Source organism: Amblyomma mixtum, chromosome 6 (assembly GCF_055824585.1).
Source record: "Amblyomma mixtum isolate Tamu chromosome 6, ASM5582458v1, whole genome shotgun sequence".
Lineage (NCBI taxonomy): Eukaryota > Metazoa > Arthropoda > Arachnida > Ixodida > Ixodidae > Amblyomma > Amblyomma mixtum.
This window is the reverse complement of record NC_143017.1, coordinates 96299988-96321767: the sequence shown is the minus strand read 5'-3', so window position 1 is coordinate 96321767 and position 21780 is coordinate 96299988. Positions and strand designations below refer to the sequence as shown.

The following is a 21780-nucleotide window of genomic DNA, read 5'->3' as shown; positions in this document are numbered from 1 at the left end:
CTGATGCCGTCTGCTGATCATCGCCGGCGAGGACGCGAGACTGTTCACGTCCAGCGCCTTAAGCCGGCCAGCTTACCTACGTCGTAAGTCGCCAGGATGGCTCCTCTCCTCCTCGGGGGGCAGTTGTAACGACGAAGTAGTTCCTATTCAGGCGAAGACGACGACGAACTTCTGACCGCAGTGTTGAGCGGCATTGCCATCGCTATTGTGTGTGCTCTCGGTGCTAGACCCCATTGTCTACGGACCGCCGTCACCCAGTACCTTTACATCCCAGTACCTATCTTACACCTGGAATTAGCAAGGCATCTTGATCCCACGAGTTATCAATGTCTAGTGTGAGTGGGCGACCTGTGACAATTCCGTATAAAATAACAAAGCTGCCGAATATTATGGCCATGTTTGCACGATAAAAAGACTTGGCTTTCTATCCCCGAATGGCTATAATCTTCTTTAGCCTGCAGCTCAGTTTTTATAGAACGCGACAGTACTAGTAAAAAAATTTGCAAAACTAGGCAACGGCCAAATTAAACAATCAGTGTGAGCCGGTGGCCGGGTGGCGGCGGTGGTAAGAGCGGAGGCGGCTGCTTTGTACTGAGGCTTCCTGCGCTCTCTCTCCACCACTGCCCTCCTATGGTATAATACAACTTATGTCTGCAGTGACCGCTACACAGAATTCTTCCGTTACAAAATACAGTCCACTGCAGAATTAAGGCATCTTGCTTCCATTTAATGTGGCGTTTGATATTTTCATTGAAGATCACTCAGAATGCGAAAATTTATTTTAACGTAATGCGATAATGTAAATTTTGTTTCCAACATTTCTCTTGAATTTTTGTCTTAGAGATTAAGGCTATAATTCCAAATGCATTTAGGGCTTGATGCCATAGGAACGGCTATCCCCTGGCAGCCAGGTAGCAACTCCACGAGTGCCGACAACGCTCAATTGCGCAGCACTCAGGGCAAGAGGAAGAAAGCCATTCCCACAGCGATGCCGGCCAAGTGCCCGTGCGCCCACATAAATGGCATGAGTAGCTGCAAAGTGCCGGCTTCCGTTGCTGCGCCAACGAGAACCGGACATGGCAGGAGGAACCACAAGAACGGGTAGGTGATGGGAGCGTTCGGTTCATCGTCGTCCAGGGCGTCTGTGTACTTGGCGAGTGAAACCTGTCACGAAGGATGAAGACCGAATAGGTACGTCTGTCAAAGAGTGCTACACTGCACAGATTTACAATGCTGAGTGGCACTGTGAGCAGAAATTCTGCGGATTAAGGAAGGATGGACCCGACTTCGACGTTACAGTACGTTTTATTGAAGGCCTTTTGTATTCATCGTCCTGGTGTTACATGTGCTCACAGCACTACGAATATGAATACAGTTTCACTGGAAATGAGTGTATGAAGTTCATCGGCGGCCTTAAATATTCGCTCAGCCTGCTATGGCCGCAGGATGCGTGCATGACGTAAAAGCTGCCAAACAAACGAGAACAGAATGCGCTTAGATGATACATTTGTGGAAAAAGAATATTCATGATATGAATATTCTGAATATGCACCGCATGAATGTGCACCGCATCTTCATTGTTAATGACGACCCAGTGCAGAGATCACGAACGAACTGAAAGCCAAACAAACTCCCGAGAAGCAAGTTAATCTTTTCAGTTGCCTTAAAGAAAAAAAGGAGTTATTTTATTAGACAGAAAATTATGCAAAATTGCTGCCTGAATTTGGCGCCGGATTCGTTTTGAAGGGTCTAAGACAGGTCATGCCTCAATCCTGGATACGCCAGTATTGAGAGAGCCCATAGAGTTTGCACCTTCTGTTAAAATATCACCATATCACCAAGAAATGTGACGGGGCATATGCTCATAGAACTTACTAAAGCAAACTTCTTCGGCATTCATGATCAAACCACTGATTTACGATTCACTCGTGGCATACGCTTAGACAAAATGCTAAGCATAAAAATCCCTCACGCATAGCCTAGCGGTGTGAAGGAAGGATAGTAATTTCGCGTAGACAGTGCTAATAAAAAACCAATGCCAAAAGGAAGGAAAACACGAAAGACATGGCGGAATAGATTAGGACAGGCAGGTATCTTCTTAAATGCACATAGTTGTTTAAAATTCAAGATATCAAGTTTTGGTTTTCTAACGACCGCGAATGCAGATTATTCCTGCATGTTACTCATTGAACCGCGCAGTCATCGCGGGCCATCGCGCACCATCTAATGCCTTCTTTAGAATGCACATCTCCCAATTACCATCTCAGCGTGCCTTTAAACACAGTTCCTACATAAGCATCTCTGCTACCCATCGCCGCAATGTGCCCATTCAGGAGCAATAAACTCCGATCTTTCAGGAATTTGCTCCTAAAATTTGCTGAAAAATGTTAATGCTTAATACGCCTCCCGATTTAGCCCCAAGACAGAATATACTGCCACCATGGTACAGCCCCGCACTACACGAACACATACTACAAGAATACTCCGCGCTGAAAAAAAAAAATGTGAGCAACATCTAATTTACTCAGGCGTCTGAAAAAAACGGCAATGAACCTTGAGAATGCAGTAGTACAAGACTACTGGAAGAACTCTTATACAACCGCTGCAGTATCTTCAATTTTTACCACTGAGTGTAATGCTTTCTTGGTAGCTGCAGAAGACAAATATTAAATGAGAACATTGAAGAGTGAATTATCTGCGAATAGCACAAGTGCAGCAAATACAGACACAAAGGGCGAACACAGCGATTAGTCGCAACTAAAAGGTGCGTTAAGATGCTTTAATATATATACACACCCCACCAACCCAGAGCACTCACGTGCCAACCTGTGCGCGGGAAATTCTTGCCATGGATTCGTCATTTGTGTATCTAAAAAATCTATCTCATTCTCATCTCTCATTCCATGACAAAAGAATTGCCGTACTTCGATATGAAAAACACTTACACTGCCTCCCGTGTTCGTCGATCTTGGTGGCGGGACAGAAAGCTCAGCCAGAAGAGGAGGTTGTGATGTCAAGCACGTTTCACCATACGTTGATTGTAAGGTAGGAGTTATATGCAGCGTTCCTTTGTAATGCAGTCGGAGATATGTAGGACAGAATGGACAATGTCTGAATGTGCGGCTTATTGAACATGCGAATGGCCTTGATAGGGGTGATACTTCAAGCAATTTGGTGAGTCACTGTCTAAACTGAAGTAACAAAAAAAAAAGGAATGCTCTCTGTTAGTTTCGAGACCGAGCGTTCTGTTCCGTCACCTAAAAGACTAACATGGGAGATAGTGGAAGCGTGTTTCATATCGAAATACGGGACTTCTTTTGTTAGCGATCCATCGATTAGCCTTTCAGGAAGTGAGAGGGAGCGATCCTTTTATTTTATATACACGGATAACGAATGCAAGGTAGCAGTTTCCCGCGCATAGCTTGGCACGTGAGGGCTCTGGTTGGTGAGGTGTGTGCATATATTGAAGCTTCTTAATAAACCCTTCATTTGAGAGTAAGCTCTGCGTTCCCTCTTTGTGTCTGTAGCGTTTGTGTTATAGTGAATGCTTGCCAACTTGCGCAGTTATCTGCCTTCATAGAAATATCTTCACTGATTATCCGGGTATGTGCACATTACTACGCTTCATAAATGCAATATAACCGTTAATACAGCAGACCATACGCAAAATAACACAGCCGCAACACAAGGAAATTTAGCGGGAAAGTGCTAGTCCTGTCTAACGTCGGTATTAGTGGCTACGAGACAACCAATGCATGTGGTGGAACGAGCCCCTGTCAGCAAAAAAACAACAACAAAAAACAAAAAAACAGTTAACATGCCCCATAAAGACTCCACCAAATCTGTACACAGTGAACTGGAAGCTAAACTGATGGCTGCATGTGAGAGCGAAGTAAGTAGTAAACTGCACTTGGTTAAGCTGATTCTGGGAGAACTAAAGACACAGATATCAAGAACGGTTCTTTGTAGTTAATTTGCGCTGCTCTCACATCTGATATACAAGTTTCACGCTCTGAATACTCACCGCACAAGACAAGCCTATCTGTGAACTATGCAGACGGGTGGTACAAAAAAAGAACGTTTTTTTTCATGGATAAAACTTAAGAAAGTAAGAAAAGTATATTTTTACACGTTCTACTCTATTCGTGCTTGCTCTTCGGAGAAAATGCACTTGTCTTTCTTCGTTCTTAAAGCAAGCGAACTTGGTAAATAAAATATGATATTTTAGAAACGATTTCGTCTGTTTTTTTTTTAATAGACATTTTTAATCGCAAGCTTGACTCATGAAAGTCTCAGCAGCTTCTACTCTGTAAATCACAACCCAGAACAATAATTTCAAACGCAGACTTCTTATACTAAGTGAAACCACAAGGCATTACCGAGATCATTCTACGGTTGCGTGATGTGGACCATGATCGACTGTACATGGCTGTACTTGGCTTTGATGAACAAACCACAAAAGAGCCCACAATAGAAACTGTTAAGGAAACAAGCGTACAATTGACGCTGTCATTGACTGCATGGCTACTACACGTTTCAAAATATAGTGTATGTGGGTTCTGCGAATAAAATAAATTATTTAAGCGCTTTTATCTTCACATCGAATGTCTCAAAAAGTCTTGTTTTTGTTCATTTTGGCCCAATTAAAGAATGAAGAAACCGAAGGCGGATTGTTGTTCACCTGTATTGAGAAGCACACATGGTTCTGAATTATACTGTATTTTAATCCGTGCAGTGGGCTCTTCTAGGAGAGGCTTATTTTGTCGAAACAGCAAAAATTTAAGGTTTCGAAAAAAAAAAAGCTAAGTGTAATCATTTCCTACAAACGCATTTTTATCAGAGAAAGAAAGACAGAATGGCGGATAAATGAAGAAATACAGATGAGCGTTGAGTTGTAGTTGTCGCAACAGCTGCCCTTAAGTGAGCCTCAAAAGTACATGAGAAGTATAGAGCTCGTCCTATGCTCTTGAAACCTGCTACGATGGCGAAAGCAAAGTACAGAGTAAAACACCGTTTGATCGAAAAGAGGCGTCAGAGTGAAGGTCAGAAAACTTCGAGTCTAACCCGTAGAGGCAGTGTTCAAAAACATGAAGAGTCAAAAATGTTCCAACAACCTACACCCGCCGGTGCGCCAAGGGCGGGCGAGGCCAGCATATATCATTGCTCCGCGTATGCTGCACGCTATTCACTGTGAATCACTCTTACGACTTCGTTCGTACGACAGTTCTCACCTTCATTGCAAGCAGCACGGCGGTGGGGCCAGTGAAGCACTTGTACCCCATCTCGAAGGGAAACACGCCGTCAACGTCGAACACGCCCAAAGAGGCCGATGCCAGCAAGGCGGCTGTCGCGCAGTAGAGCAGCCCAGTGGCAACGGTGAGCAGCAGTACGTGAAGAGCGAAGCGCACCGAGCCCAGGTGCCTCTCGAAGCGACAGCCCAGACAGAGGAGGGAACAGACAACGTATGTGGCGTGCATAAAGCTTTGCGTATGGAGTGGTGACAGGAAAAGGAGCTTCCAGTTGCCCCTGGGTGGCGCGAAAGATCGTGTAAGGCAGGAAAAACACCGGAGAATGCATTTCCACCCGTGGGAAAGCAGAATCCGCTTGTTCCAACAAGCTTAATCGAAGGGCATGTCCAAGATCTTTAGATAAACATTTTGTATGTTGGAAAACTGTAAGGTACTGTTATGCAAAACAATGAAGGTAATGGTCCATTCTGCCGCAGGGTAGCAAGATATTTCTTGTAAAGTATTTCAATCGCTCGCCTCGAGCACTTAAGATGACCGTAGAAAACCAACGGAGAGCGCTTTTGACGATAGCGAAAGCGTTACTGCCTATAGACTGATTTTGTTATAATTAAATCTACAGTTTATAAAAAATTCTGTTCATAAACCCTTTTCCATTCAAAAAATACGTTTATAAAGAATTGTTGGTTATGCGTTCCATTATTTTTTATTTATTTATTTATTCAATAAACCCCTAAAGGCCCTCAATCTAGGGTATTACTTAGGGGGGAGCAATGACACACAACGCAAAACAATAATGAGCAAGCGCCAAGGTGCAATACATAAATACAGAAAGCGCAAGTAGAAAGCAAAATAAAAAACAAACAAAAACCTGTAGTATACATCGTAATTTACACGAAAAAAAGAACAGATAGTGTTTTAGAGGCATAACCGCAGGAACAAAACAAAATAACAAAACAGCTTAATGCGGCATGTGGTACAATCAATTAGTAAAGCTAAACAGACATTTGGGTCAGAAGGTCCTGAAACTTGTTAAGATCCCTTTCAGAAGCGATGTGTGATGGTAGATTATTCCAGTCGACTATAGTACGTGGTATGAAAGAGTATCAGTAGTACGTGGTATCATGTGCGTTTTTTTTTTTTTAAATAAGGGAGCTCATTAGCGGCAAGCGCCAATATATGCTATTTTATTAGCGTGTCGGCACAGATTCGATGGGTACCAACCTCGTGAAAAATTGTCCGTTGTCTGTTCGGGTTGTCCGTTCGCATTGTCTATTATTCGCCTAGCTTGAGCGCTCCGTCCCGCTGCACTGCTCTCTCTTCGTTGCATTCTACTTAGGAAAAATGCGTGTTTCCACACTGATTCTACACTAGTAAACATTTCCGGAATTTCTTTTGTTTTGCCGACCATGAAAAATTAAGGAAGTCAGAAGTTTCAAAACTTCAAAAGCACTTTAAACTTCAATGTAATCGCTTGTCTTGTATTATTATTAAGCTCCTAAGATTTTTATTTTATTTATTTATTTTGTTTACAAAATACTGCGGACACTGAGTCCAAGCAGGGTGGGCGAACAAGTCAATCAAGAGACAAAAAAACGCAACATTTCAGAAAAGAAAAACACATTATAATAAAAATTGGTTAAAACTCATGGGACAATGGTTTAACTAGCTGATATCCAATCAGTTATTGTGCGTCGAAAAAACGAAAACTTGTAAGTGTATGTTCTAGCGAATATAGGGGTTAGAGGACTGGGATGGTGTTGGCGAGTTAGTCCGGTTGGTGCCGGCGTTAATTATGATGAGGGATCCAAACCAAGTTTGTTATGTAATAAGAGAGAAATAAATTCTAACCTAAGCTTTCTTCGCCGATGTTCAAGTAGTTCAATTTCATTAATCTCCATTAAAGTGGTCGGGGAGTCAGACCTTGCTTATTTATTAAAAATAAACCTGACAGCTCTTCTCTGTATTATTCTCTGTAGATGCACTGGGGCAGGAATTTGAAAACCACATTTAATGAACTATCTAGCTCCGGTGGAATTAAAATGAACAGAGTTAGTTGTGCACTCTTTTGGACTGTATCCTTTCATGATCTGTATCTTTTCTGGAGGATTTTAGGCGCTAGGCAGATCTAGCATGAATATATCACGTTACGCGTAGTCAACAAAAATTTTCTTAGTTACACCCCCACAAAGAAACCCTATTTCAGGCACTACTTCACACTTCGAGCATGGGAAGCCCCTGCATTATTTCCTGTTGATCGTATACAACTCTTAAAGTGTCTTTTACATCGGTCACAATCAGGCCACATTGCAGATATTTCCCCAGATACTGATTTCGCGCATCAGTGTTTGCTGTTCACAGCTCTGCTACACCTTTCAACCAAGCGTGACCTGGGAGAAAAGTTAAATGCCATCGCCACATGAGGCTGCATGTTAAAGGAAGTAGTTAATAAGAATACGGTTTAAACTTTAATGAATAAGGATCAAAATGTATATGTGCGTAAATTATAAGCATTGACCAGCAACACGCACATAGCTTTTACTATTTAGGCTATTTTAAAACAGTTGCTTGACTCATCGAACTGTTTCGCACTGGACGCCAGGAGCCTGGACAGAATGATGTTGGGGTTTCATTGCTGCATAAGACACCTAACGAAATCTCTGAACCTCCAACCTGTTATTTATCCGACCAGCACAGGGAGTCGGAAAACGCTGAGGCAGTGCCGCCGGGGGAACTGCGTCATCGAATATAGAGCTTAATTTGCTTGCAGTGCAAAGAAAACCGTAAACATGCAATGCAGATGCTAAATTTTGTTATTTATTTATTTATTTATTATTTATTTACTCGTGGCAGGAGGGCATATTTGGGTTAACAAGATAGTGGCCTAGTATTAACACGAACGTTGAACTGGTCAGCATGTCACGAAAAATCAACAAATGCTACTACAACAAAGCTATGATTTAAACAGTGAAATAGTGCATAAAAGTATCTTTATACAGAAATGCAAAAGTGTGGAAAACAACGCTGTTCTTTATATTGTACAGATAGTGAGTATAAAATAATTTATGAACGTAAAATGCAAGGACATGAACATACTATAGGTAGTTAGGTTTTGTAACGCTGCGTAGTTGGGGACAAACTTTTAAGCATGAAAAAAAGTGCACTTGTATCATATCTTCTTGTGGGTGCATTTATCTTTGCTTCCGAGTGCACATGTGCCGATGTTCTCTTTCATGCTAACACTAACCTCTCGTCCAACAGGGCTCTATATACGATGCAATAAACTACTAGTGGAACTCGTTCCCTCGTGTTCCCGGCGTGGAACTCGGCGGAACTCGTGTTCCCGGCGTGGAAGATCACATGCACCTCGACGGTGCCCAGCGCTCGGCAAAGTTTGTCGTATTTGCAACGGACCAAACCACTTCGCCATATGTTGCAGATCACGGACCCGAGTCACGGAAATACAGCCCGAGGACAACATCGACGTTCTAGACGTCTCGATCGGCGCCGTCGGCACGGACCGTGATTGGCTCGTCAAAGCAACAATCGGCAAAAGAGAAGTCTCGATGAAGGTAGACATAGGATCTCAAGCGAACCTAATTCCCTCTCAGTGTACCAAAAACTGAACGTCGGGCCCCTGAAATCCAGCATGGCAACTCTGCGCTCATACAACGGTGGCATCATTAAGCATTGCAGCTTAGTCTCGGTACCTGTCTTTATCGGCGACAGAAATATCTGCACCGACTTCTTCGTGGTAAAGGATAACAAGGATATCTTGGGACTGGATGCGAGCGAACGCCTTGAGCTACTTCATCGAGAAGTTGGCACCGCGGCGGCAAGCGGGGACGTCTTTGAGGGATTCCCTCAGCTCTTTCAAGGAACGGGACACATCAACCGCCAATACAAAATAGTGCTGCAATAAGAATCTCCCAACTGTAGAGCCTGCGCGAAGGGTTCCGTTGGCACTGCAACAACCACGCCGAAATTCTAGAGGCCCGTGTACTGTGCGATGTCAGTACACGTTAGAGAACCCCAGGTGGTCGAAATTTCCGGAGCCCTTCACTACGGCGTCTCTCATAGCCTCAGTCGCTTTGGGACGTTAAACCCCATAAACCAAACCAAACCAAACTTCGGGACGAGCTGACGCGTATGAAGCGAGAGCACATCACTCAAAAAGTCAGCGAGCCAATGGATTGAGTAAGCCCCCTGGTTATTGTTCGGAAGAAAGATTGCAAACTACGGAGTAAATTTTCACAGGTTCTTTCGTCTTCCTTACTGCACCAGCGGTGCCCCGCCAGAGACGGTTTGTTCCAACTGGAAGACTGAAGCTCTTCGCACCAGGGGTGCCCGTCAGAGACGGTCTTGTGTTCAGTTGAGACGCAGGGGTAAGGCGAACACTTCAAATTTTATGTACAGTATTTACAATAGATACAAGTTAAGGCACTAGACACATTAAGCAGCAAAAAGGACAAACCAAACAACAAAAAGGTGGATCTGGCTAATACTAGGGGAGGCCCCTACTCGGCGTTGCCGAAGATGCGTTGCATCTCACCTTAGCCCAGAACCCCCGCTTCCAGCTCCGGGGCCCGGTTTTAAAGCCCTAAAGGCCCGGCCCACATTTCGTTGATTCCAATCATGTTGTGCTCTTAGCCTGATTGGTTCTTCAAGGGCATGGCCAGCCCACAGGCTTCCGTAGGGCAAAACGCCCTTTGCACAAACACAAACGCACTGTCGTGCCAGCATGTGCGCAGTCGAACATTCTCTTCGCCACAAACTAAAATAAAAACAATACACAAATATACATTCGTGCCAGAACGTGCGCGAATCGGTTCCGCGGGGCGGGTGGACACCCGTACTTCCCGGTGCGTTCGCGAGCGGCCGCGTTCAAAGGAAGGAGACGCTTCGCTTTGAGCGCTCCCAGCCGCGTTCCGATAGCCCCGCGTACACTAACGATCCCTTACACGCCCTTCCCAAGATTCTACAAAGGGCTCAAATGCCACTTTTAGAATTATAACAAAGGGATCGGTACGGGTCACAAAACCACCCTGTGGGTGACATACCGCGGATACACTAACACTGGCACAAACAAAACCAAAAGCAAAATAATGCACATGGGCGACAACACAACATTAAGGAAAATGCTTAAGGCACCAAGAAAACATAGGCAAATTGCACACTAAAATACACACAGTGGCATGCCTGCCGTGCGCCGTAACACAGCGTCCAAGTTGGTGCGTTGCACCCAGTTCACCACCTCCAAGTGGACACCCTCGTCCTGCTTGCGAACGAGCACACACACACACACACACACACACACACACACACACACACACACACACACACACACACACACACACACACACACACACACACACACACACACACACACACACACACACACACACACACACACACACACACACACACACACACACACACACACACACACACACACACACACACACACACAGACACTCGCAACTTGAGCGTTCAGTAGCACTCGCACGACGTCCGTAAGTGGCCACGTGAGCCTCCTTAGTCGCACCGAGCGTCCCTGTGTGCGTTTCGAGCCACCACGTGTTGTCAGTAACACAATTAACGCCTAAACGGTAACTCACTCATTAGGCTGGCCCCACAACGGGGCGTGAACTGAAAAGACGGTGCCCTCCAGGATCAAAAACGTCCTGGTCATCGCTAGGTGAAAATCTCTGACCATGCGACGCACTTGAGAGCACTCTCTCTCCGGCGCACCAGTACGACACGCGTGGTGCGTAAAGAGCATAGCCCCTGGCCCGTCCAAATATAGCAGTACAGTCAGTCTTGCTACACTTGATATGCCGACCTCTAGCACGGAACATACTGTTCCTCGCGTCAACTTTCAGCGTGAAAGCCACGACCCTGCCTCCTGCCACTCCACCTCGCCCGGGGCCATCTGCACCTTTACTGCACGAGCAAACTTTGAAACCGCCGCTCCGTGCTTGATCAGCGCCCGCTGGCCCCGTGGCATAGTCTGACTCCGAGGCTCCATGAGCTCCCTGACAGTCACTTGACCCGGGCTTGCCTTGCGGCAAGTCGCCACTCATTTCCGGGTCCTCAACTGACCTGGTCGGGCACACACCGGGTGCGTTCAACAACTGCGCGGCGTTCTGCCCGGTCGGCCCAACAGGCCCACCTCCGCTCTTTGCCTCGGATGAAGGGCTCTTGCCACCAGAAACGCTACGGGGCACTTCATGCTCCATACCCGACACAGTGTGCGGTTGCGGCAACGCCAGATTTTCACTGGCTGTTACTAGCTCCGCGTCAGAGGTCACAATCTTAGTCATAGAGCCTACAGGAATTCCACCGCTGTCCTGCTTTGTTTCGGACAATTTGGTCTCGACTGGCCCTAGACCATCAGAATTGTGCTGCTCTTTTTCTTTGCTAGCCGCCCGCAGTGGCGAAGCTGTGATCCCTTCAGAAATCTCGTTTTCGCTCTCTGCGGCATTTCCCAACAAAGGGGCGTCCGCGCATATCGGCTGATTACCTACAGCGACCTGACTGCTCTTTCCTCCACCTGTGCTTGAGCAGCATAAGTCTTTGTCTTCCAGCACAGGCGGCCTCATCTCTCGGGACTCGGAGCAGTTCTCCGCGGCTGATTGACTGGCTCTTCTACTCTCCCTGATCTTAGAGATCTCGAGCTCTACCTGCTGGCGTCTTGCTTCTATAACCTTAAAGACATACTTTACATCCTGAGGTTCTTCCTCGCGAAGCACCGCCTTTCCGCCATTCACTTTCGCCAGTTGAGCCTGAAGGTCTGCTAAGCGCGCCTTCGCTAACTCAACCTGGTACCTCACATCGAGTGAGGGCCGGCTTGGATAACTCTCCATACCGCCTTCCGTACCCCTCAGCTGTCCTACCAGCTCGAACACAGGGACGTGAACAATGCGACCAAGGAAACTCACGGTTTCGATGCGTCGATCCGCATTGCCAGCTCCTTGGCGTCGGAGTCCACCTCCACTTTCACCGCACGCTGCGATGAGCTGTCGCACGCCGCTGGTCCTGTGCACGTTGTCACTTGCTGCGACCCGCCGGTGACCGTCGAGTTCTCGACGCTCTGCCTTCCTTGACCGGACGCAGTCCCGCGTCGCTCGTCCGCTGCCGTGGTCCTTGCGTCCTTGCCGCCGTCTCTCCGCAGGTCCTTTCTCGAACGCTGCTGTTGCCTGACCGTCGCCTTTCTCCCTGCGTTCAATCTTCTTCCTGCGCCGTCTTCCGATGGCCGCAGGATCCTGTCGACTGCGCCAGTAAATTTTCACAGGTTCTTTCGTCTTCCTTATTGCACCAGCGGTGCCCCGCCAGAGACGGTTTGTTCCAACTGGAAGACTGAAGCTCTTCGCACCAGGGGTGCCCGTCAGAGACGGTCTTGTGTTCAGTTGAGACGCAGGGGTAAGGCGAACACTTCAAATTTTATGTACAGTATTTACAATAGATACAAGTTAAGGCACTAGACACATTAAGCAGCAAAAAGGACAAACCAAACAACAAAAAGGTAGATCTGGCTAATACTAGGGGAGGCCCCTACTCGGCGTCGCCGAAGATGCGTTGCATCTCACCTTAGCCCAGAACCCCCGCTTCCAGCTCTGGGGCCCGGTTTTAAAGCCCTAAAGGCCCGGCCCACATTTCGTTGATTCCAATCATGTTGTGCTCTTAGCCTGATTGGTTCTTAAAGGGCATGGCCAGCCCTCAGGCTTCCGTAGGGCAAAACGCCCTTTCCACAAACAGAAACGCACTGTCGTGCCAGCATGTGCGCAGTCGAACATTCTCTTCGCCACAAACTAAAATAAAAACAATACACAAATATACATTCGTGCCAGAACGTGCGCGAATCGGTTCCGCGGGGCGGGTGGACACCCATACTTCCCGGTGCGTTCGCGAGCGGCCGCGTTCAAAGGAAGGAGACCCTTCGCTTTGAGCGCTCCCAGCCGCGTTCCGATAGCCCCGCGTACACTAACGATCCCTTACATACGGGTTTGCATGGACCCGAGAAGGATAAATGCATCCCTAAAGAGGGATTATTATCAAATGCCCCGCCGAGAAAAGATTGAGGCTCAATTTACAGGCGCGAAGTTTTTCTCTCGTCTCGACGACAACGCCGGCTTCCATCAGGTTGCGCTGGATTAGCCTTCATCAGGACGAACGCGGGCGTTCGCATGTGGACGGACGCACTCCACATCGGCTCCGTGTCTTTTCGAAGATTCCGTCCGAATTTTCACGTGGGCCACCGAAACTTTTCGGCTACATCGACGGATAACGTCACCTGGACCACGGCGACACCACTCTTGAGCCGGTAGGCCCATTTTTTGGACTTTTATCGGACTTTTGAGTGGCCACCTGCGGCCGGGAGCGCTGAGCCTAGCGTAGGCCTAGCGCGCTCCCGGGGCGGCCCCGTGCGGTGCTTGCGTGTCTAGACATCGGCCAGCATGGAACCCCGGGACGCTGATGACCCTATCATGAATGAACCTACCCGGACCTCGGCCCAAGGTTCGGCGAATATTGAAGGTACGGACGAATCTCCTGCCGCGTCGCCGGTCAATGCGAGCCCCGGACTCGGGGACGCAGTGACCGAGGCCATGGAGACCTCGCCACCGCAGCGGGACGACGGGGCCGACATCGACTCACTGCAAGACGAAGACATGGATCGTTGGGAGCTTGTTTCTTACAAACGGCGCCTAAAAAGGAAAGGCTCGAGGAAAGGCTCGAAGGGGCCAGGCGATCCCCGGGAAGAAGCAAACAAGATAGCGCCGACAGCCGCAGCTGGCGGAGCAGAGACGCAAGCGAGTGGCGTGCCGCGCTTTACATTAAAACCACATCTGGCGGGAGCGCAGCGGCAGATAAGGCCACGTCCGCCGCCGCTACCGAAGGATGATATCAAGATCATTTATCGCCCCAAGGGAGGCCTAAAAATCAGTGAAATCCGTGTCGACCAGGCAACGCAAGCACTCGTCGCGGCCAGCGGAGGAAAGATCAAGGAAGAAGACTTCATCATGAGACTCCGGCCCGGATCGAACATCATGATTGCGAGCACGCCCGACCTGGACATCGGCGACGTGCTCAGGAAGATCGAAAAGCTCACGATCAATGACCAGACCTATGCGAGCAACACCTATCCAGCCCTACCGGACGACCTGAAGCGTGCGGTAATCCACGGCGTCATGCCGGGGCAATCACCGGCTCTACTGAAATCGAGGCTGCGGCTTCGATCCCAAGGAGTGAAGATCCTGGAAGCGAGAATGCTGGGCAAGTCGGAAACGGCGCTCATCACGTTCGACGGCCCGTGTATCCCGCAGTGGGTCATCTACCGCTCCGGAGAATTCAAGACCTACCCGTATCGTCCTACGAGGCAGATCTGCTACGTGTGCGGAGAGCAAGGCCATCGTTCGGACGTCTGTCCAACGCCGAACACCAAGCTCTGCAGGACGTGCGGCACACACGACCCACCAGAAGGCCACCCGTGCAAGGCCAAATGCATGGTGTGCGAAGGCGACCACGTCACCAGGGAGTGTCGTCGACGCCTGAAGACTACTGACGAGCTCCGGGGCAGCACGACCGGCGGCCGGCAGTCCCGGAAACAACAATGGCAGCAGCAGCAGCAGCAGCAGCCGCAGCAGCAGCAGCAGCAACAACAACAACTGCCGCAGCAGCAACAACCGCAGCAGCAGCAGCGGAACCCGCACCTGAGTCGAGAGCGCCGACCCAGGTGGCTTAGCTCGGAGCGGGACCATGGCCGCTCCTCGAGCCGAGGCCCTAGCACCGTGCGAGATCGCAGCCAGAGCCGATCCAGGGATGACTCTTTCCCGCCGCTCAACCGGTCAACGGCCAAGCCGAAGCAGCAGCAGCAGCAACCGCCGCAGAAACAACAGAAGAAGGGCGGCGTCAAGGTGAGCTGGGGAGCGGGCTCTCCAAACCCACTGATTCCGCACTCGGATCAAGATAATATTACGCGTAACTCGAAAGAAATTAAAGCACTAAGAGAGGAGAACGCACATCTCCGAAAAAAAATCGATGACCTCATTAAAGAGATGCAGGCTCAGAGAACAGGGCACGTACCGCGGCCCCCGACCCCGGCGGCCGAAGTGCAACGATCTCCAACCCCCTTAACAGTGAACCCCGAAGAATTAAGAGCTTTCATGCAGCGCATGGATGATTTCATGATTCGCACCGAAGGACAGTTCCGCCAAACTCATGCAAGATTAGATGCCATGCAGGTCCAACTCAACCTGTCAGAACAGAACATCACATTACTACAGCAAAAAGTTGCGTTGCAGGACCAAAGTTTCCGCAACCACGTCAAAAGTCAAAATACGCAACGAATAACAAACGAGGCCCGGGACAGGCTCATACACGAGCGCCGTTTCGGAACTGAAGGCTCCAATCAGAACAATGCCCAAAACCATGGCTAAACAAACTCCACTAGAAATCTGGCAATGGAACTGCAGGGGGTACCGCCAAAAGCAGGGACTCCTAATGCAGTTTTTACATACGCAAGGCTCCACACCCGATATAATAGCTTTACAGGAAACTAACACGACACCGTCACTCAGGGGATATACGTGCTACGATAGCGGACGCACGGCAACCTTGGTCAGCAAAAAGTTGGTAGCCATAGCCCATGACCCAATTCCCAACACCAAAATTGAACACTTAGTGACGGAAATTATTCCCAAAAAGAAGCGTAAGGAAAAGAGTGTCTTTATCGTAAACCTCTATAGCCCGCCTCGCCAGCGGGACGCGAATTTTGATACACTCTTTCTAGGGGCCAGCAAACTTGCGAAAAGCAACTCGTTGCTCATTGTAGGCGACTTCAACGCTCGCGGACAGCAATGGGGATACCCCACTAATAATCACAAAGGTATACAGGTCGAGGACGCGGCGGAAGCGATCCAATGTACCCTCTTAACAGACGAACTTCCACCCACGCGCCTTGGCACTTCGATCTGCCCGGATACGTGTCCGGACTTAACGTTTGTCAGGGGAGTGAAGCACGCAACGTGGGAGAATCTGCTGGAGAACCTAGGCAGTGACCACTATATCCTGAAGACCACGATAGCAGCCACCAACATCAAGCGCAAGCTCGGCACAGCCAAGATCACCAACTGGCCGGCTTTCCGCAAGGCTTGCGCGGACCTGGAAGGGGGGATTACTTCCATAGATGATTGGTGCCAACAACTTAAAGACATCCAGAAGCGGTACACTCAGGAAGTGGATCGCACCGAGCAAACACCAGAGGTGGACCCTCGGCTCATCAGGCTATGGGAGGTACGTCGAGGACTCAAAAGCGCTGGAAGAAGCAGCGCTTTAACAGGAAGCTCAAGCTCAAGATCTCAGAAGTCACCAAGATGGCGGAGGAGTACGCGACCCAACTGGCCAGGCAGAGCTGGCAGCAGTTCAGTAGCTCGCTGGACGGCACCCTCAGCACGGCGAAAACGTGGCGTATACTCAAGACCCTCCTCGACCCTACCCAAACCAGGGCCGAAAGCGGGAAAGCTATCCGCAGACTCGTCCACACCTTCGAGGGTACGGAAGAGGAACTGCTAGATAAGGCCAAAGAGAAATGCTACGGCACGGCCTTGCCTGCGGCATACGCGAAACCACACCTGGGGAAACCGAACACCCACTTAGACAGGCCAATCACCAGGGAAGAAGTGTTCGCTGCCATAAAGGCATGCACGCGCAACACTGCGCCGGGAGCAGACAAGATCCAGAACGCACTCATACGCAACCTCTGCGACGAGGCGGTCGACCAACTGACCACCTTCCTCAACGGGCACTGGGCCGCAGGAACGGTTCTTGAAGAGTGGAAGCATGCAGAGGTCGTAATGATCCCCAAACCGGGTAAGAAACTCCAGATCGAAAATCTCCGACCTATCTCACTCACCTCCTGCCTAGGCAAGCTCTACGAGCGAGTCGTTACTCGGAGGCTCCAAAGCTACATGGAAGACGAAGACCTGTACCCCCACAGTATGTTCGGCTTCCGAGCCCACCTCTCCACCCAGGACGTCCTCTTACAACTCAAAGAGGAAGTCCTCACCAACGTCCCGAGCATAGGCGAGAACGTGGTTATGGCCCTCGACATCAAAGGAGCCTTTGACAACGTTAGCCACACGGCTGTAATGGAAGGACTTGACAACCTCCACTGCGGCGAGAAGATTCACAGCTACGTGAAGGCCTTTCTCTCCAACCGCACTGCAACGGTTGGGCTCGGAGACCTTCGCAGCGCTAAATTTTCGACCCCCAACAAAGGCACACCTCAAGGGTCCGTCATCTCGCCACTACTTTTCAACGTGGCCATGATCGGCCTCGCGAGACAACTCGAGAAGATCGAAGGCATACAGCACGCAATATACGCTGACGACGTCACGGTCTGGGTTACCACTGGGTCGCTCGGCCAGAAAGAAGAACGACTGCAAGCAGCGGCTACCTGCGTGGAAGAATATGTCAGTGCACGAGGCCTCGCCTGCTCCACCGAAAAATCAGAACTCCTGCGAGTCCACAAAGGGAAACACAAGGAAGGGTCCCTAAATGTCTCCCTCGAAGGACAGCTAATTCCCGAACGAGACAAGATACGAGTCTTGGGAATGTGGCTGCAGAGCAACCAGCGATGCGGCCATACGCTCGGCCTTCTCAAGCAATCGACCACTCAGGTCGCCAGAATGATCACGCGCGTGTCGCACAAGCGGAGCGGCATGCGAGAGGGGGATACCCTGCGCCTGGTTCAGAGCCTGGTGGTCAGTCGCGTGGGTTACGCCCTCCCGTACTTCAACCTCAACAAAGGAGAAGTGGATAGTGCAGATACCATACTCCGCAAAGCTTACAAGACAGCCCTGCATCTACCAATGAACACCTCCAACGAAAAACTACTGGCTCTTGGAATTCACAACACCTTCGAAGAGATCAAAGAAGCCCAACTGGTCACGCAGTTAGCTAGGCTCCAGCAGACTCCTACGGGGCGCTCGCTCCTTAGGCGACTGGGGCTAGGCCGAACTGCGGAATTCGAGAATCGTACTGCGAGCATACCGGACGCAATTCGCCAGACGCTAAAGGTTCGCTCCCTTCCCCGGAACATGGACCCCAACTTGCATGCGGCCCGTAGGGCAGCCCGGGCGAGGTATGTACAACAAAATCTAGCTACAAAATCCACAACGGTATACACGGACGCGGCTCCGTATACAGGAAGCTCACATAACAGCACAGTGGCGGTAGTTATTGATTCGAACTTAAAGGAATTAGCTAGCGCCTCAGTGAGGGATTGCACGGTAACCGAAGGGGAGGAGCTGGCCGTAGCTCTAGCGGCGGTAGCCGGTTATCGAAGCAACATGTCCCTTACCATCCTTACAGATTCCAGAGAAGCGTGCCGTAACTACATGAACGGCCGCATAGGTCGCGCCGCGCTCCGGCTCCTCCAGAGCGCGACCCCACCAAAAGTCACACATAGCATTTACTGGGTGCCAGGACACACCGACATAGCGGGGAACGAACGCGCCGACGAGGTAGCTCGAGGGTATACGAGCCGAGCTTCCTCCCAATCGGACGATCTACCCGACCGCGTCAGCCCTACGTACTCAGACATTCTGAACTACTATAAGGGGGTACGGATCCGCTATCCGCCGCCTCATCCTGATCTAAATCAACTAGAGGCAGTGTATTGGCGAAGATTGCAGACAGGAACATTCCCAAACCTGCATATCCTTAGCAAGATTTACCCGACGCAATATCGGGACACTTGCCCGTGGTGTGGCAGCAAACCATCGTTGTACCACATCACGTGGGAATGCAGTAAAAACGACAACTTTCGCAAAGACCCGAGTGCAGAACAGTGGGAGAGCCGGCTCTCCAGCGGCGATCTGGGTTGCCAACAAGATCTGATCCAGCACGCCCAACGAGCAGCGAAGCTCAGCGGCACTCTGGAATAGGGGCACCGACCCTGTGAGAAGAAGGAAGATGGACCTCTTCTTTCTCGTCTGCTACTAGCACCTTTCTAGAGCAATAAAAGTCTTTCCTACCTACCTACCTAGCCTTCATCAAAAGTATGCACGTTTGCAACACCCTTCGATCACAATCGTTTCCTCTGTCTGCCGTTCCGCATTGCATCGGCTAGCGAAGTATTCCAGAAGGCACTAAACGAGATCTTTTATGGCCTGCCAGGAATACGCTTGTACGTGAACGACGTGCTGTTTGTGCAACTGGTAAGGCGTAGCATGACCAACGGCTACGTAGTGCGCTGAAAGCAGCGCAGTCAGCAGGCTTGACGTTCAATGCACGAAAATGCCAGTTGGGCGTGCAAGAGATAGTATTTCTGGGCGATATCATCAGCGACAAAGGAATCAGCCCAAATCCGGCCTTAGTAGCCAGTCTAGTGCAGATGCCAAGGCTCGATAACAAGCTGGCAGTTCAGAGGTTGCTGTGCGTGGTTAATTACTTCACGCAAATACTTGCCATCGCTAGCCTAGAAAACCGCTCTTTTGCAATCTATTATCAGGCAGGACGCAGTATTTGACTGGACACATAATCGTGATAAAGAGTGGAGAGCCATATGCAGATCAATAAGCGGGAAACCGCTACTTAAAGTTTTTGATCCATTCAGGCAAACAAAAGCACGTCAGATACCTCCCAGAGCGGTATTGGATCCGCTCTCCGACAGATTTATTAGGACGGCTGGAAGCCAGTGGCTTACGCGTCTACAGCTGTGACAGATACAGAGCAACGGTATTCCCATATAGAAAAAGAGTCTCTTGCTCTTGTATTTGGCTGTGGGAATTTCTCTCGCTTTTTAATGGTCGGTTGCTGCTACTTGAAAGCAACCACAGGCCACTTACTGATATTGCCAAGAAAGCTAATGCCGATATGCCGCCCAGGGTGCAACGTTTTTTTTCTTAAGACTTCGGAAGTATGATTACAACTTGCTGTTTGTTCCTGAAAAACAGATGGAGCTGGCGGACATGTTATCGAGAGCACTGGGCAGATTCGTCCCCATCGACTATATTATGGTTTTGCAAAAAGAACGAATAATTTTTCCGCATTGACTATAGATATTCATGGCGTACGGTGAAAGATGTTTTTAAAGTCAATGTAAAATGGTTGAAGCTGTACCGTATGTAACAGGCAGCAAATTTCATATTCTAAATTGTAGAGTACCTCTAATGTCGCTGTTGAGAAATATATTTTCATCAATAAAATAATTGTTCAGAATCGTGACTTTTATTAAACATTTCATATAAATTTCTGCATATATAAATCAGCAGCAATCAGTTATCCAGCCAATCTTTAATGACTTAAGCAGCAAAAATTTCCCCCATTACTATGATAAATCTTAAAACACAGTGCTAAGTCGTGAACGCAGTATTTTTCTTTTAGGGGCAATTTTTAGAAAAAAATCCCGGAGAAAGATGAAATTGCTTGAATTTAGTATCACAAGCATGGAAGAAATGAGGACGTTTATGGCGTGCTATGCCGTTGTTGCTGGACAAGATGTCTACAAATTAGTCTGATGAGGCGCAAGGATCAACACTTACTCTTTTAGCACCAAGCCGGCGCTAAGGCAAGGACCGTGCAGCGCAGCTTGCCAGGATGCTGGCAACACGTCGGTGCGAGGTATGAGGATCATCGCGGAAAGGAGCGTCGCCACTGGTGTCAGGGCTGTCTCTGATGGGCCCCGCGGAAATCCGAGGAGGCATCCCTTTATGACCAGACTGATGGCGGTGAAGCCAAGCCAGTCGGTGCTCGTCCTCAGATTGCTAGCCAGGTACTTGTCCATGACCAGGAACCACTCATACCAATCAGACATGGCGTAGCTCGCGTGTTCCTAGCGATGCTCACTGTGCTGGCCTGCCAGGGGATGAAACGAGCCGTTGTTCGTATGCCCTAAGCGGAGTTTAGCAGAACGGCCCGGTGTGGCACCTCGATCTCTTCTTCTTCCATCAGTGTATTTCTTGATTGCTTATTATGCACTCTTCTGGTGCATATCCAAGCCAGCTAGCTGCATCACGGTATTAATTATTTGCGAAACGTAAATTGATATCTCTTTCCATATCCAGTTGCCTAGTGGCTGTCGATAGCTTGATGGCATAATTAGAAGTTATTCTTTAGAGCTCAGCTGCAGCTAACCGTGAATCATCTCAACTTAAAGAGGGCAACGCACGCTACCATGGAGTATAGAATAGAGCGTGAGACCTTCAGTTTCGGCTCCATCAGCATAAGCTGCTGCTCGTGCTCGGCGAACCAGCCCGAGCTGATCTGCCGCCTGCGAGCCAGAAGGGCAGCCTCCTAGGTTTCCAAGTTAGGATGGGATATTGAGGGAGGAGGGAGGGGGGCTAGAATGGAATGTGCTGTGCGCGCCCAGTTGACGTAAAAAAAGGACAGATAAGCACCACAGTGAAGGCTCAGAGCACGATATTCAGGTAGGGAGAATTGATGAAGAACGGCTGAGTGGGGTCATGTGCCAGCCTGCTGCTAGATCAAAGCATCCTAGCATCCTTACTGTATTACTTTTCGTAAGTGATGT

The 21780-nt window shown here is 49.1% G+C and overlaps 1 protein-coding gene and 1 pseudogene across 1 annotated transcript; one reads left to right on the top strand and one right to left on the bottom strand.

Moving 5' to 3' along the window:
- Window positions 1-939: 939 nt before the first annotated feature.
- On the bottom strand, window positions 940-21063 carry LOC149339775 (rhomboid-related protein 4-like; annotated as a pseudogene).
- On the top strand, window positions 13418-16528 carry LOC149339776 (uncharacterized). Its single transcript, XM_089548434.1, has one exon. The coding sequence runs from the start codon at window positions 13703-13705 to the stop codon at window positions 15680-15682; it is 1980 nt and encodes a 659-aa protein (XP_089404560.1). The 5' UTR covers window positions 13418-13702; the 3' UTR covers window positions 15683-16528.
- Window positions 21064-21780: the final 717 nt, after the last annotated feature.